The sequence below is a fragment of the Crocodylus porosus genome, unplaced genomic scaffold (assembly GCF_001723895.1).
Source record: "Crocodylus porosus isolate Cpor-Errol unplaced genomic scaffold, CroPor_comp1, whole genome shotgun sequence".
Taxonomy (NCBI): Eukaryota; Metazoa; Chordata; order Crocodylia; family Crocodylidae; genus Crocodylus; species Crocodylus porosus.
The window spans coordinates 40,569,666-40,587,588 of NW_017728949.1; the positions used below are offsets into that span (position 1 = coordinate 40,569,666).

General features: G+C 41.3%; 1 protein-coding gene across 2 annotated transcripts in view; it reads left to right on the top strand.

Annotated features, from left to right (window-relative positions):
- The first annotated feature begins 14,310 nt into the window (after nt 1–14,310).
- CHN1 (chimerin 1) overlaps nt 14,311–17,923 on the top strand; it is a 156,035-nt gene continuing 152,422 nt past the window's right edge. The window contains exon 1 of one of the 2 annotated variants that reach the window (XM_019554067.1): nt 14,311–14,495. In XM_019554067.1, the coding sequence (XP_019409612.1) occupies nt 14,477–14,495 (19 nt within the window). In that variant the 5' untranslated portion in view covers nt 14,311–14,476. The remainder of the gene's footprint in view (nt 14,496–17,923) is intronic. The other variant, XM_019554066.1, reaches the window with a different exon arrangement.

The following is a 17,923-nucleotide window of genomic DNA, read 5'->3' on the forward strand; positions in this document are numbered from 1 at the left end:
CTGAAGTCATAACTACCCCTGTTGACATCAGTAAAAGTTCTTGAGTGCTTGGCATTTTTGACAGTCTGGTCACTTATTTCAGAGGTTAAATATGGATTTAGCAGCATATTTCTGATACTGATAATCTTAACCTAGGATTGATGCTCCAGCTTGCTGGGAAATGAGCCATGTACCTTGAAGATCCATAGATAGATACCTTGTTTTTTAATGCTGCTTTTGCTGATTTCTAGTATCACCACATTGTATCATGCGCCCGCCCCCAACCCCCCCAAAAAAGAAAGCCATGTAAGAAAGGATTATGAAATTTAGTCTCAAGACCTTATTGGGGTTGGTGCTCTAAGTACTTGGATGGTCAGGGAAACTTTCTATAGCTCCGTGGCTGTGCTAAGAAGTGCCGTATGTTGCACTTGGCAGGAAGAAACAAAACCGGCTACATTTATGCCTCCCCTCCATACCTAAATGTGGTCTTACATTCCTCTACTATAGGGTTGCTGGACACAAACCATGTAATGGGGCCAGTGCAAAAATTCCTCCCTCCTCGCTGCACACCCATCTGGGTAGGAAAGTCATGGCTTAGACCTTGATACAGGTTCAGAGAGATGTGCCATGTATTGAATCCTGAGCTGTTGAGTTCCATCATCCTAATTTTGGCCACACTGAACCCTGCTTTACTTTTGATATCAAAATCCAAGGTAACAAAGTGTAAAACAAACCTGTTTTCTAAGACATATCAATCTACCTGAATGCAAAAGTAATTTTTAAATTTAAGAAAATTTCTGCTGTGCATAAAACATCTACATTCATTTAGTGTATTCATAAGTAGCATTAGGGCTGAGGGCTAATGTTTCAATGTTCTGTCTCTTTATGTCCTCAATCACTGCAGTTTTAGAGCACCTTCTAGTAGTGCCATGTGACTAACATAATGTGTGGTCTCCAAGTTATTGAGTACTTTGGACATAAGGACAAGACTTTGAATTGATAGTCAATGGGCAGCCAGTGTGGACACCAGAGGATAGGTTTGATGTGTTCCTAGTAACCTGTGTTGTTGAAGAAATGTATCGTGTGTTCTGTACTGCCCTGATGCTTTTGCAGGATAGATGATCAGTCTCAATTTCCCCTTCAGTTCCAGTTAAATGCAGGCAAAAATAGTAATGCACAATTTCTGACGGGGTTTGACAGCTGTGTGGTAGAGAGGGATGTTTCATGTTGCTGAACACCATGTAACCTTATCCCCAAAATGATTAAAATTTCAAGGTCTTAAAGAAAAAACAGTAGACTAAAACTTAATAATTGTCTCTTGTAATGGCAATTCAGGGCCAGGATTTCCACTAATATGGTCACATAGCATTCTTTACAGACCTTAGGAGCCATCGCAAGTTGATTGATTAGAACAAATTGATTAGAACAATGATTGCAAATTTATAATGTCATTAAAGAAAGGAATATGGAAAACAAAACAGAGAAGACCTTAGAGGGGACCAAATTAATTTATTGTTACAGGTGTCCTGTTTTGATGTATTATAAATATTTGCAACTATTTTAGATAGGCAAGGGATTTCACAATGTGTATCTTGTGTTGGTATATCATGGAAAACTGTAATAGTTAAAGGTGATTAATCTTGACTAATTCCTCTGAAATCAAGGACATTGTTTAAATCAGGTACTCTCCTTTCTCCTATCATACTCTCCTTCTCTTTAAATCAGTTATCTTCTTTCCTCTGTTGTTACCAGAGGAAAAAGGCACACTTGTTTCAGAACATGGGTGAACTCAAAATTAGTTGCTATTATTTTGCCATTCATTCAGTGTCTTCATGGGTTAGCCTTAGGGTTAGCCTTAGGCCCCTGCTATACATTGCATATATATGCAATTAACTGATTAATAAATTGAGATCAGCCACACAAGCAAAGTAAGACGGGCCACAAATGCAAAGTAATTAACACACAATTAAATAGTTAAGTGCACAATAAATTTATATAAACCACATGTAAAAAGTAATTATCACACGATAAAAATTATTTTTCCAGCTAGAAAAGGAACCAACCAACTATTAAGTAAGTGCTTAAAAATGTGCAACAACTCTATAGCTGGTTCCTAATCTGCTTTAATTTGAACATATAGCAGGTCCTTTAGTAACATGAATATGCAATGGATACTATATGAAAAAGTGGACTTTTGTCCTTATCATTTTTATGTATATTGTCTTTGCTTTTATGGCAGGGAATTTTAAGATCATCTTTAGAACTTTTTCTTTTATTCAGTCCATAGTTAAAATCCCATTTACTTTGAGACATAATAGGAGTTGAAACTGCCTCAGATTTTCTGACAATATAACCTGTTTCAAAAGAAAGCCAGTTAGCTTTAAAATAGACTTTTTAAATTTACTGGTGTCTCAAAGAGGCTTCTTAGATATGAATAATTATTAAAATCTTAACAATTCTTAGAGAAATGACTTTTGTCTGTGAAACGTATAAAAGGTATTTAAGCATTGCCTGATAACAGCCCCATTAAAATTTGTTGTAGAAAAGAGTTTTTCTTGCACACAAAAGAGGAAATTAAAACCATGTTTTGAAATCTGATGGTGATAACAGATCCTCAATCCTAATCTTGAGTAGAGAGCACTTTTACAGTTCTTTAGGCTAGGGACAGACTTTCAAAAAGCCTGAATCGATTCAGTCTTTGCAGGTTAGTCTAAGAGGGCTAGGCTAAATCAGTCTGGTAACTGGACAGACATCCCAGAAATGCAGGTGTGCCTGCAGTGGCTCAGGCTACAGGCCAGGGGGCACTAGAGCAGCCCTCCTTTCCTTCCACAGGATGGAGCTGAGAGAGGTGTGGCCAGGCTCCTGCCAGAACTCTGATTATCCAAGCAGGGAACTGATAACAGTGTTTATCACCCAATTAAGAAAACAACAGAGGGACACTACCAGCTATTAGTTGGTTCTGCCTGTTGATTCTACCTGTTGATTCAACAGGGATTGTAGCCAGCATGTGGTCTGCTAGCTAATACACAGAAACCTCCTCAGCAAGACAGAGGGGAAGGGGGAATTTCTCCTTAGCAGGGAGTTGAGGGGAGGGTGGAAGCAGCCCACAGTCTCTGGAGCTGCAACCAAAGAACAGAGGGGAGGGCCAGCCCTGCAATGGAGCAGAGAGCCCTGCCCAACCCAGAGAGCATGCCAGGATGATGGGGGTGTCCAGTTTGTCTTAAACTAACAAGAGGCCCAAGACCAACATTGCATAAAACAATTTGAGCCAAATCAGTTAAGTCTGATAATACATTCAACTTACTTCAGACCGGTTCCAGCCATTCTCAAACTGGTTCATGTGCATCAAACTTCTGTACTGTTACAGGTTTAAACCAGTTTCTGTTCACTTAAACCCGTTTATGTGTAATGTCTGTCCCTAGCCTAAAAGTAAGGACTTGTCTTAAATCATAAATATGATGTAACTAATTTTCTTAATTAAGTTAAAAGTATGTACCCCATCTAGTTTTTGATAACAGTTTTGGTTTGCCTTTCAACTTATAACTTGAAATCAAAGGTGTCTATTATACATTCTATGCAGAGCACAATTACAGTAAACTAATATTTATATATTGTAAGGGGGTTTTCACACTGACAGGAGTCGCCTAGTCTCCTGGCTGGAATAGTAGTGTCTCATTGTTGTAGGCATCCTGCCACGCCTTTGATGTTATGGGAGATTTGCTAAACACTGCTGGGAGACAAACTGAGAATGTTTATGAACTCAAGACATTAGTGGCTCTTCACAGGGCTCCACCATCCCCATAACCTGCCCTCACCACACCTGATGTTCCAAATGCTGTTAATTGCCTCTAAGGTCCATCACTATCTTTGCTTGTAGGACCTCGACTATGGCCCTTGTCTAAATGGCTGCTCACCCCCTTCTTCCCCACACAGGCCCCAAGACAGCTATCTTTGTCTCTGGTTCTCCCGTCACTTTTGTGACTGGGATCCACTCTCTCTTCTTCTTCCTCTTCTGGGGAAGTAATGTCACCTTCATCCCTTTCTTCCCTTAGGTCCCCGGGGTGGTTCCCTTCACCCACCAGAATCGGACTCACTGGCCATCCAAACCTCCCTGTCAGCCCCAATTTCTGTCTGGACATTGTCAGGTAAGTTGCAGGGTCAGAGCTTGCACTTTGGCCCTTTGATTGATATCCTTCCCTCACCTGCTCTCTCCTCTTCTTCTCTTCTCTGCTTTCTCTCTTCTTCCACCTCTCTCAGGATGCTCCCTCTACCTTTCTCTTTGTTCTTTTACCATGCCGGGTTTTTTTCTGCCTTGAACTCTGGTGGCTAGGTTTGCCGTGGTAGCCTTTGATCCGCCACATCCCCAGCCGACTCCTCCAATCATCCTGATCGCAATGGGGTTTGCCGCGGCTGCTCCTGCTCTATGAGGTAAGTTTTTCTCTTTTATTCCTTCTTGATTCTGTCTGTGGCAGGGTGTCACATATATGTATTTCAAATTACAGTATACAAAGAAATACTATAAAATTTTAAAGTGAAATAAAAATTAGAGGCTACATTTTGAAGTGTAGGTGTTTTGTGACCAAGAATCATCTCCTTTGATGCTTGAGGCTTGTATTTGCATGACAGAAAACAAACATTTTGTTTAATAAACCAAGAAATAAAAAACAAACAGCTGTTAGGTTTTCTAGAAAACATGCATATAAACATAATGCTAAGCATTTCTTAAAATTCAGTAAATTTGCAGGCAGATTTTTAATAACCTAATAATTTTGCAATTTTATTAATAACCATTTTCCATCAGTGTCTTGAAGACTTAATGTGTACATCCCCTACACAAAGACCCTACACTCTAAGTTTAATTAATTTAGTTACATAAACTTTAATCAAGCTATGTTACCTGTCATTATTTGTGAACTTCCCACTTTGCTATTGCTTGCACTGAGTAATGCCTGGGACCTGTCTATGGCAAAGTAATCCTCACAACATGTTTCTTAACAAATAGAGCTCAAATCAACAAGAGGCTGAGTGCCCACATTCCAGTGTACATTACAATCAAGGAGTTGTGTTTTGCACTTCATTTGAGTGTACTTCATGCACTTCTTGCCAGGAGCAAGTCCTTATTATGTTCTAAAACTGCCACCATGGTCTGTACCTGTTTCCCAAATTGATATTGGTCTCACTTGTTTCTTTGGTCTCCTATGACTGACTAATTGTATATTACTGATTGTAATGACATTAAAAAATTACCAGCTCAGGACCTTACTGGAAGTCTAGTGCTTAATTTCATTCTCTGTCTGATGACTTTCCTTTTCCAGGTTCTAGTCTTAAACAATAGAAACATAGGAAACAGGAAAACATGCCTTAGAATGGTGCTTTTCCTTTCTAACAGGAGAGATTGGAATCACTTTTAAATTTTTGTTTAAATATATCATAGGATCTTAGCTAACCCCAAATTAAGCAATGTTTGTGAAGTAAATATATGACCAACACAGGATTATGCTATCCTATGGCCTGAGCTAGCAAGCTACTTGCCTTCACTCTCAGAAGCACTCTTGTTAATGAAATGGGACACTATGAAATTGGAGCTGGGAAAAAACTAAGGAAAAATACAACAGATTTGGGCTTGGAAGTTGTTTCCATTTCACAGGGTTAAGAAAAAGGCCCAATTTCCCCAAATATGGGAGACAGGTTGTTTTTTTGAGGGGGGTTTTAGCCTTTCCTGGAAATGTTTTCCCATAGAAATCACAGTTGTTGGTAACCAAGTATTTTGGTAACCATTCTGAGAATGGCTGAAAAAGGTTAAAAAGTCACAACATTGTGCAAAGCTTCATTTTTTTAAAGGAATGTTATATGTTGAATGAAACCTCCAATTTTGGGGAGTTGTCTTAAATCATCTCTTATAGGTATAACTGGAATCTAGCTCTTATATTTTAAAGAGGAGACCCAAATATAGTTAGGTAAATATACTGTTATTAAGCAAAATAGCTCTGGTACTTCCCTCTTATATCCCCTTTCATAACTGACCTCTGAATCCATATGCCATATTTACTTGAATCTAAGTTGACCCTAAATTTAAGATATCCCCCCACCCCCCAGTACATATATTCATATATGTACACACTATCTTCAGCAAGCTGCTATTTAGGTAAATGTTATTTCTTTCTCACAACTGAAGTTATTATGGTAGCCAATAGCTTGTAAAGGCTGGTAACTACAAAGTTACTCTCATAATCTACAAACTGGTATAGATCCAGGGTGTCATACATACATACAGCCCACATCAGTCCAGATCTGGCCTGAGGGACTTGACCAGTTCAACTCCCCTGGTATAGATCAAGGCAAGGCACTGGCTGAGACTGGCCTGTAAAGTCTGGCCACAGATGAGTCCCTTTCATACTCCTTGAGGCAGGGAATATGTCTCCCCCTGTGTTCATAAAGCACTGTGTAAACTATGGTACTAATTTATGCAAATGATTTTTATTATCATAAATAATAAATTATAATGATGTACCTAATGGAAGGACCAAATGCAAATTCTAATACTAGGTCCATCATCCCAGAGATATAAAAACTAGTCAGCACGTTGGTATGTGTATTCCCAAATCTGAATTTAACAGCAGGATAATTTTATGCTTAAATCACTATGATTTTTATTAATATTCATTTAACCAGAGCCTTTAGAAAGTGAGAGCCATAATAATCCAACTTTATTTATGACTTCTTAGATTATATAGCACAGTTGAATTTCTCTCACTAAACAAGTAGTAGAAAAACTACCTTACTGTTTTCAAAGACGTAAATGTTCCATTACAAATAACTCAAACTCTGGACAGAGTGATGCAGCCTTTGTTCCCTTTTTTCTGCTGCAGTAGACTCAGAGACTACACATTAAAAGCTAAATTAAATTCTATAGATGACACGGGTCTCTATAGAGCTGTTTTCCTGCTGTTAGGAGAGCCTGTCATAGAGGGACTGTAACCATGATAAGATGCCAGCCCTATTCATCAGGTAACATTTCACAATGTCCTCATTTATACTATTTCTCATTAATATTGGACAGCTTTAATTTATCTTTTTTCTTCAAACAATATGATATTTACAAGCTTGAAGCCTTCTTTTATAGTTGTGTATAAATCTTTATAAATGTCAGTCATTAATTTTAAAATCTCATTCATCAATATATGACTAGTGAATTAGTTAAGGTTTGAAGAATAAATGTCTCGTAATTAGGAGTGATTTTGCATCAGGCTTTTAGACCAGGTGAAGGATGAAGGAGAACAGAGCGAAAATCAGGCTCTTGCTGAATTAGGATTTAAGTTGTAAAGCATGGGGACAAAATACAAAATTCTATGTTAAAAATCAAAAGCAGGTACCAACAGTAGAACCTCTGCTTGAAGGAAGCAGCAGTAAGCTATCAGAATTGAGCAACACTGAAGAGTCATGAAGAAATGTAGTAGGTGACATGGTAAGAAGCTAGATGAAGGAAAACAAGCAGACCAGACAATAACGTGTGTGTGCGCGTGCGCGTGTGTGCGTGTGTGTGTGTGTGCGTGTGTAAAGCTAACCCTAGGGAATCTTACATATATTGAGAAATCCATGTCTCTGTGAAGTTGATTATTTTAACAATGTCCTGCATACAGAAGGAAGATAACTGGAGAGTTGACTGATACTCCAGAATCATTATGTCAATGATAATACTGGAATCCAATACTCTTAGCTATGGGTGGATCTAAAATTTTAAAAAGGAGGGTGCAGATGGTGTGTTTTATCATGTAACAAGGCATATATTAGAAGCTTTACTAATATGCTAGACCCTAGAAGATGTAGTAATATGCTGGAGGCCTAAGGCTATATTACTCAGTTTAAGACTGAAGCAAAAACAAGTATATCTTTATTGGAATGTGCATTAATTTGCTATATTGTATATTATATTTAAGAAAAAAGCAAGCTAGGCAAAAATACATTGTTTCATTAGTCCTATAATCGTTAGAACTAAATGTAGATAAAACAAAATCTAGCCTACTTGAGCATCTTGACAGTTAATCCAATACTTCACTGAAAGTTATTTCCACACCTGGGTTAATGTTTCCACACCTGAGTTAATGTTTTTAGGTAAAGTTGAAAATAGTCTTCAGGGTTGTGAAACAGGAACTGCATTACCAGCAGCAGCTAGAAGACAGTAGAATTGCAGAAGAAAGAATAGCTTGATTAGTGGAATATTAAGGCGATTCAAAAGGAGAGTGGGGTTGTTAACACCTGTGGAATGAAGAGTTTAGATAGAGTATGGTCAATTATAATGAGCCATGAAGTCAGTTGACTCCCTCACTGCTGCCTGACTAGAAATGCTACTGCTACTGCCAGGCAGTCATTTTTAAACTTTGGGTGGAGTAGGAATAAAAAAAGGACGGGGGGAGAAATGTAACTACACCCTCCCCTATATCCACTCTTGCTCCTAGCACTGGCACACCCACAGCTTCACAAATTCCCCCCACCCCCAAACATACAACGTACCTGCATCATTCTGAAGTTTTTCTGTGCATTTGAGATTTTAGCTGTGTAATTAAAATGATGATTGAGATTTTTTAATTGCACAATTAAGCACAATTAATTTTTTTTAATAATTATAACAATTTTAATAATTTGACAGCCCTACTTTTGTGCATGGGGCAGAGGCCGGCTGCTTGCTACAGGCTAGGCTCTGTGCCTTGCTGGCTTTACCCTGGGATCCACACAGCATGGCTAGTGCGCAGCTCCCAGAGCAAAGGCGGCAGGGTGCAGAGTCCCAGCCTGCAGTGGGCAGCCTGCCTCTGGCCCATGTACAAATCCGACAGGCACATGCCCTCCCGTACCTCCCCCAAGGGTATGTGCAGCAGCAGGGACTGTGCCCCCCCCCGCTCCTGCACCCCTGGACAAGTCTCTCACCTGTGGTTCCATCCCATGACCTGCCTCATTATAACTGCCCCACCCCAGCCTCTGCCCCACTCACTCCCTCACTGTGGGGAGGGCCTCGATTTGGCCCCCCTTTTCCCTCTCACTCTACCTTTTCCCTTCCACAGACCCCTGTGGGCCTCCGCAGACTTACCAGTTGGGTGCTGCCCTACATGCCACCAGGCTGCGTTCCTGGCTGGATGCATACTACGGCTGCTTGTGTGTCTGTGTCTCCGCGTGCCCCCTCCCTACCCTTCTTGCTGCAGCATTCTGGAGCTTGCGCTGTCCTGTGGTTCCTCTGCACTGACACTGCTGCCCTGCTGGGCAGCCTGAAGGCAGCAGTGTTGGCAGTGGAATGGAGCGTGGGTGCGGGCACCAAAGCCACGTGCACAATTAACACATTAAAAAAATTAACACAAGAAGCAATTTAAGCGTTAATCATGCAAGTCAGTGGTGATTAATTGACAGCCCTATTCAAAAGATATCATTTTAACAAATAATAGATAAAAAAAGCAAATCATATATTAAAAATCAAATATCTACTATTTTTTGTTTCAAAAAAATTGTTTTTGTCCTGATTTATGATTTATTGAGTAGTGTATTGTAGAGGCAATTTTGTCAAACAATTGTCAAACAAATAGTTTGTTGGACAATTGTACAACAGCTCAAAATAAAGTCTTACTCGTGTATATTGTGTGTAGGGTGGCTGGGAGAGTGGGGGGGGGGTGCTGCCCCTGCGTTAGGTCCCAGGAGCCAGCTGAGGGTGGGGGGTGGAAGGAAGAGGAAAGCAGGGGGCATGTGCAGTAGAGACAGTGTGATGCAGGTCCAGTCCATCCCTATCCCGCCCACAGCTGCCCCTGTGGTGCCCTGCATGGGTCTGAGCCCTGCCCAGGGCAGCCATTGCATCCACCGACAGAACAGCCCTGACCCTGGCCCTGGTCAATTTGCATAGCTTTCTGGCAGGGCTGCCTTCCACCCACCCAGCTGCACACAGGTGGCTGCTCATCCTGCCAGGTGGCTGAGTGGATGGAAGGCAGCTGGGAATCTAAAGCTGGAGCTGCATGCTGGGATAGAAGCTGCCTGGCTGCAGCTTTCCTCTCTGCCTGATGGAGCATGTGGTGCCTGGCTCAAGTGCCCACAGCTGCCACTGCTTCCCTGTGCTACCTGCTGCCCCAAGCAGTGCAGCAGGGACAGGAGGAGGAGGAGCTGTTGGAGGTAGGGGGAGCTGAGCAGTACCCCAAGTCTCTGCTGCAGCAGCAGCAGCAGCAGCAGCAGGAGAACCCCTGCCGGGAAGCTGTGCATGCTGGCCAGGACTAGGGCAGTGCCATAGGCTGGTGTGGGATGTGTGCAGGCAGACGTGCAGTGTGGGCTGTCCTGGTAGGAGCAGGCAGAGCGTTCCCATACAGAGTGTTGTGGAGGCAACTATGGGCTGAATACAATCAATTGGTGGGCCAGACCTGGCCCAAGGGCTGTATTTTGCCCACCCCTGCCCTATAGGTTGTTGTGGTTCTTTGTGGTCTTTGCAGGTCACCAGAGCATGAGCTAGATTATGGCCCTCCCCCAGCAAGTTACTTGGTAAGAAAATGTGAAAGCAGGTTACCTCATTTTGAAAACTCAAGTCAGTCACAGAACTCCTAGTAAAAGTAAGACATCATCTTAATAAGTAATAGCTGACACTTCTTTAGATTTCAGCCATAACAGTAAGAGAGACAATATCAAACTGATTGAAATGACTGATCAGATTCATCTGAGTGATTGTAACAATTCTATCACTTATAATATTACTATTACTTTCTCTGAACAGGAAGCATGTCTTATGTAAACAAATAGTTCATTAAATAGCAGAAAACTTTTCAGAATAATAGAAGTTCCCTACTTAATTCAAGAAAATTGGATTAAAAGCTTGGCGTTTAATTCCTGGAAATCCAAGAGAAACAATCTGGGTAAAAATCCAACTCTAATTAAAAAAAAAAAAAAAAAAAAATCTTCAGGCAGAAAGCTGACACATTGTTTAAGCAGAATAGAAAACACAAGTTTGTGTTCTTCATTATTTCACAAAACTTTATTTCATTATTTTTAGTGTATTTCCATCCCTTTTTTCTTCCTATTAAACCTTTATTTCTCAATAAAAGAGTAAGTCAGAACATTTTGATGGAAGTCTGTTCCATCAGGATCAAAATGCTTCACAAGATCAAATCAAATTTTGTTAGGATTTAATTTTGGGAGAAATGGAGGAAACTTCCCGCACCCCCCCCCCCCATGTCAACAAGTTCAGAATTAAAACATTTGCATTTTAATTTGAACTTTTAGGGTGCCTATACACCAGTGTGGAGGCTATTCCAATGCCCTGTAATTACAGTGTCAGAGCAGATTCATTTGATTGTGTCTGCTGGAGTCTGGTAATTACTGCACTCCAGCCAGCCTCCACCTCTTTTGTATCAGTATCTCCGCGCTTCAAAATGGCACCAGGGGCACTTTAGATAAAGTTTGATAAATTAAAGTGCTCCCCTCCCCTCACCGTCTGAGCACATATATAGACAACCCTTAATTTCCATAGTAGATCAACAGAAAAAAAATTAAAAGATAAATAGATATTTTACCAAAACAAAATGTTTAAATTGACTTGAAACTCCCCAGATTATAGCAATCTGGGCTATAATCACTGATTTGAAAACTTCAGTTACATATTGTCTAAGATATACAAGGAGGAGCAAGAAATTAGTTAAATAATGGGATGATATAAATTATCGTGTTCTAGGCAAGTACCTTCTTTGAGGGGCGGAAAAAATTAAATGTTGATGTGAATGCAACAGCCCAAAATTTGTAGCTGATTTCCTAAAAGATTGTACTCGTTCTATACATGTATTTTAACTTTATCCTCTGCTTATGTGAATGACTTTTATTTATAAAAGCAAACTCCTTCATTGTAGTGGGAGTCACTCTAGACATAGGTTATGTCCCTACATGGCCTGATTCAGAGTGATCTAGCTTTGCTCTGAATCACATACATCTTGTATCTGGGTCTCCTAGCCTCCAGCCAGATAAAAGACCAAGACCCTAACATGTAATATTATGTAACATGTATACTTACATATTCTCTGTACAGAGTCCAGGATCCAGAAAAACTTCCTTGTTTGAAAAGCATGGGTTTCAAGCTGACAAGAGACATTTTAACACAATTCCATTCTCCAAATGAACAAGGTTCAAAACGCTTGTAGAACAGATCTAATATGAAAAGTAGAATTGGGAACTTCTGTTCATAATTTCTCAGTGATCAGCATATGAAATCAGCTTAGTACATAAATAAGAGTGAAGAATTTTTCTAACTACAAGGGCTGAACATTCCATCAGCTCTCCGTGAGTTGAGCTTGGATATTTTCCATGTTACATATTGCCACAAATAACAGTTCTGTAGATAATATTAAGACCACAATGACATCTTGCTACTTCCTTCTCATCAGGGGATTTACAGACATGTTATTGATTGGAATTTATTAAATGAAGTTGATGTTCAGGACCAACTAGAATTCTCAGCTTAGCTCAGTCTTAGCTGAGTTGGCACAGCGGGGCTAATAGAAGTAAAAGCAATAAGAAGTTATTGTTGTCACTGAGCTAAGCATCTCCGACTATGAACACACACATGGGAACAGATCCTAAGTAATAAGTTGTGACTTCTTATTTACCCGCTTTTCAAGGTAAATCTGTACTTCCTACATCTACATGAAAACAGGATAAAAGCTTCAAAGTATTAGTCATGTTGGTTGCATGGCACAGGGCCAGTTTAGAGCCTAGATAGTGCCCCATGCTGCCCCTGTGCATTGGTATTGGGACCTGGGGACCAACTGCGCAGGAGTAGCAAAGGTCCTGGGGCTTGATTCCAGTATGAGTGGGGGTGACAAGAGGTAGCTTGGGGTGCTGGGGCCCAATCACAGCCAAGGAAGGTGGTGGAGAGCCCAATCTGAAGGTGGGTGGATGCAGTGCATGGGGCATGACATGGCCAGTGGGTGGCTCTGCACCACCCATCCAGCCTTCCCATACTGAAAGGTTGAACATCACAGGATTCAGTTCCCAAGGCTGGAATTAGAATTGAAAAGCTCTCCAATTCAAGACTCCTATATCTCTAGCAATGCCCATCCAAAGCAGAGCATTCTCTACTGCTACCCTTGTAAACACCATATAATCCTACATTTTGCGCTCTCTTAGCAGTCTTCATTTCTGGAACTTTCTTGTGCATAATCTGGACTAGGTCAGCCTCTGTGTGCCAATACTGCAAGAGAAGCAAACTGTTTGTCTTTCCACTTGTGGCTTTTTCTCCCTTCACTCTTGTAATAATAAAATAAAAGGGAAGGAGAAAAAACTGCATCTGGCTATTATCTTAATATTTTCTTTCACTATGGATGTATTTGTCAAATCTTGTGTGGAGAGCAGAATGGAGGCAATTTGCTCTTGTATCGCGGTTGCCCCTGAAGGCTAGGAGTATTCCTGGTTTTGAGGCTCTCAATAACAGTCTTTTGTTAGTGTCACTCACACAGGTGTTTTTCTCTTGTTCATAAACTTCTGCACCTTATTTCCCTTTGTAGTGAGTAAGATCAGGGGCTGGTTGAGGGGATGCACCTCTCAAGAGCCACCCTGATAGCACTGTGCCTGGCTCACCCTCCAGACTGGCTTTCCCCCACCTTCCCTGGATCCAGGACAGGGGTGTACTAATAATACATTTGCATCTCCCTTTCATTGCTGCTGCACCCAAAGTTTAAACCCAAGGTCCTGGCAGTGGCAGCAGCTGAGGGAGTCAATTAACTTCATGGCCTATTTATAACCAACCTGACGCCTTCTTATCGAGACTCCTCCTTTCCCAGGTGTGAAGGCCGGGCCGCTCCTGTGCGACGCTCTTCCTACCTTTGTCCTGCCCTTCTGTTGTCTGCTCGCGGGAGTCGCAGCCCCGCAGCCTGCTTGCAGCTTATCCCCGTTAAGTGACACGTGCTTTTGCTTCCAGCTTAAACGGGGGTAATACAACCCAGGGCCCTCGCCGACTAGTAAAGCTTCTCTTTGGTTTTAAACTGGAGAAAAATACCTGCTCGTTTCCAAGGGGTGATGCCCCTCCCCACTCGTGGCTGGCACCCTGCGCTATGCCGCTCTTGCCCCGGGATCCCGCGGGAGGGCGATGCCCCCGCCCGGCCCGGCGCGGCGACACCAGCCGAGAGCCCCCGGGGTTACACCAATGTCCCGTTGCTATGGGAACCCCGGGAGGCAGGAGCTGGTCATGTGGCGAGGCAAGATGGCTCCGCCAGGCTGCGGGCTGCGGTGAGCGCGGGGGAGGGATGGGGGGAGGGAGGAGGCAGGGCGGGCAGCGCCGTCGATCAGCCGCGCATGCATCCCCGCCGCCGCCGAGCCCGCTGCCCGTGCCCTGCCCAGCGCGGCGGCCCGGGGACCCAGCGGCTCCGTGCGGCAGCGAGCGGCTCCAGCACTCTCCCTGTCCAACTTTTACTGCAGGGTTTCCCCGTGAGCCGATGAGCCCGAGCCCGTGCAGCGCCAGCCCCGCCGCGAGCCGGGGCCGGGCAGCACTTCGGAGATGGCTCTAACCTTGTTTGGTGAGTACACACGGAAACAATCGTTATCCCTGGTCCCGGGTTCGCGTCCGCGCGGGGCCGGGTCCTGTGGCGGCGGCGGTGATGGCTAGCCAGACGCGGCGGGGCTCTCCCATTGTTTCCTCTCCAGGCAGAGCCGATGGGCGTGTGCTCCGCTCCTGCGCTTAATTTCAGGGTTAGAAACTCCTGCCTAAGCCACAGTCCCTGAGCTTTGCAATACTAGGCGAAGGCAATTCCGGATCGTCTAAGGCTCCAGCCCTGTCTGCACTTACACATCCCTCTCTTATCGCCATAAAGTTTGTGTTTGAAGCCCTGTGAAAAAAAGAAGCAAGCCCCCTCCAGTTTGTTCTTTGTAAGCAGCCAGCTATTACTTCTTTCTGTGCTGTGCACCACATCGTAGAGTTCACCGAGGCTGTTCAGTGCCCTGGACTTTGCACTCAAGTCTGTTTGGAAGGCAATATAAACAAAAGGTATGCTGCTTTGAAATGGGTCCTGGTTGTAAGAGGAATTGTACAGTGGGATGATAAATTAGCTAATGAGCAAACCCCTGCTCTTCTGGGAATATTTCAGTACAGTGCTTAATTGTCCATAAAAATTAGCTGTGTTTCCTTAATGATATTTAATAATACAAACTCAAGAAAGGACGATTTCAAGAGGTTATGGATGTTGGCGTTGAGTGGTTTTGCAGCATCAGATGCTGTGTTTGCAAACAGCGTCAAAACCACAGTTTTAACTGTTGAATATTTTGTTTCTCTTAAGATTAAGCTTTATTGTGCATCAATTAAAGAAAATATGTTGGGTTCAGTTTACCTAATTATGTTAGAACCAACAATACAAAGGGAAGCAAAACTTGCCATGGTTTATTTTAAACATAATGTTTGGAACCAGTTTCATTCCTCTCACAATTAACTGATGGATCCCACTTACTTCAGAAGTGCTTTGTGAGAAGTAGTTTTACATAATTCTCACTTATTTGAAGTGTGCTGCTAATGTTTTAGATCAAAGACTTGACTATTTGTGTAACTATATAATTTGTTTTGATTTATTCTATGACAATTTAGGGGAAATTTTTATAAGAATCAGAATAGCTCTTAGTCTTTTCTCTTAACATTTGATATCTGCTATAAATGTTGCAGTGTTGTGAACCTCCTAAAGACCAAACACAGCCTGCATAGTGAACAGTTCTTTTTTAGCTAAAGTCTAGCTGGGATTGCATGTAGCTGAAGAGCTCTCATTTGAATATATATTTCTTATCTCAGTTTTTTTTCAGGTTGTCAAAGGTTTATAAATCACAGGTCACAGTAGAATAACCCCAAAATCTTTTAGACCCGAATCCTGCAGGTGACTCCTTGCGGTGGACCCTGTTAGGGTTCCTTTGACTTTGGTAGGCTTCACTGTAGGCATAAGAATCCTGTGCGGTGCCATTTGTAGGACTGGGACCAGAGTCCATTCTTTTGTCAGTGCAAGGTATATATAAAGCAGTTATATAGACATTAGACAATAATATGACCATATTACAATAAACCTTTCTAGGAGAAAGAGATGGTAGGCATAGGAATTCAACATGTATTACATAAATGTAATGGTTATTTAATCATACATTTTTTTGAGAGGGTGTAGAAAATATAGGGCCACAGTAGCTTCTTACATCGGTGAGAAAATACTCATCCAGGTAGCTCCATCATGATTTTGGTAAAAAAATAATTAAAACAAACACTGAAATTTAAAAAATGAAACAAAACAGGGCAGGTTACATTATAGTTGATATTTCCTTGTCTCTCTTTGTTTTGTTTCAATAGCATATTTTATCCACTAGATGTGATGATACTGTTCTTTAACAGAAATCTAAACTGCAAAATCAAGCTTAATAGAATATTGAAAAAGTCTAGTTTGTGTTGTTGGACAAAGTGACATTAATATGGTTCAATGGTTCTGTGCACTATTAGCAATCTTAGGTGTACAAACACCTGCACAAGATTAACAAAATGAATGCAGAGATGGCAGATAAGCATCCAGTGTCAAAACATTCTGACCTGTTGTGGTCTTTCTGAGTTCTCTGCAACAGAAAAACAGCTCTCTCTCTTTTTTTTTTTTTTTAAATTATAGTCAAGAAATAAGTAAAAGCTGATATTTTTTAAGAGTACCTTGAATCTAGTTAAGGTTGAGAACCATTGGGATCACTGGGATAACTGAAAATTAATAGGCAAAGACCTATTAAGTGAGGACTATCACTGTGTCCTCTAGTCACCGTTATATTTTTCAATATCTTGTAATGCTTAAAGGAAGAGTCCTACAGATCTGAGCTGATATAAATATTCATTGCCCTATTATTTCACCCTTTTTAAAAAAAACAAGACAGTGAATAAAAACAACAATAAAACAATGTACAATAATGTTGCAGATCAGCACAATAGGTGCTAATAAACGCACGTGATTCCCTTGAGGAATGGAAGAGAAAGTTCATCTTCATTGCTGCAACTGAATGGAGAGATGTGAGTGGAAACATGCAAGATATGTGCCATATAGTTAGGTTACAGTTGTAAGAACCACACTTTTGAATTCTCTTGCTTTTATGTATATAAATCTCAAGTATAACTTTCTTGTGGGTTTGGGGGTTTTTTTGCGTGTACCACTTTTTATTTCTTCGTTATTTCAGGGCTGCAGTGATTACAATTTGAATGAAGGGCATTATCAGACTGGTGTTTTACTGTAATATTAAAAAATTAGATATTTTTTTCAAATCAGAACAGGTGGGAGAGAAGACTGAAGGCCTGTCTCCAAAGGAAACTTCTACCAATATAAGTAAACTAGTGCAGCTTTAGTGGTATAATTTGTTGTATGACTTTTGCTATTCCAGAATAAGAAGCTTATTTTGGTTTACCTTTAAACCTTTTCCAAAGTCACTTGAACTATGCTGAAAAAGTCACTTATGCCAGAATAGGTCTATCTACATGCAGGGTTATACTGGTGTAATTTGTTAGTTTAAATTCACACCTAATGTATACCTTAGACAAGTTCTAGTTTGACTGTTCTTATAAACAGCCAGATAAGTTCTAGTCTTATTTTTGTGCTTACCACACGGTCAGCCAAATTTTGCATGCTTTGGGATTATATATACCATTGTGTAATTCACAATCTGCTACAGAGGCTGTAAGTTTGACATAGCTATGTCAATTTTGGAAAAAGTCCGCCACATCTGCCAAGTCCCTCCCAATGCTATCAGAAAGATGTGTATATCATGAAAAGTTTGAGTCATGAAAAGCACTCTTAAAGGTGGTGATGAGACATTGTCACCTAATGATCATAGAGTCAAAACCCCTTGTTTCAGGCTTGAAGAAAGCAGGATGTGAGATTAGGATGATATGGGGCCATGTGCTGTGTTGAAGATTACAATGGAAGTGTGACTATTTGGGACTATAAAGGTAGGAGTG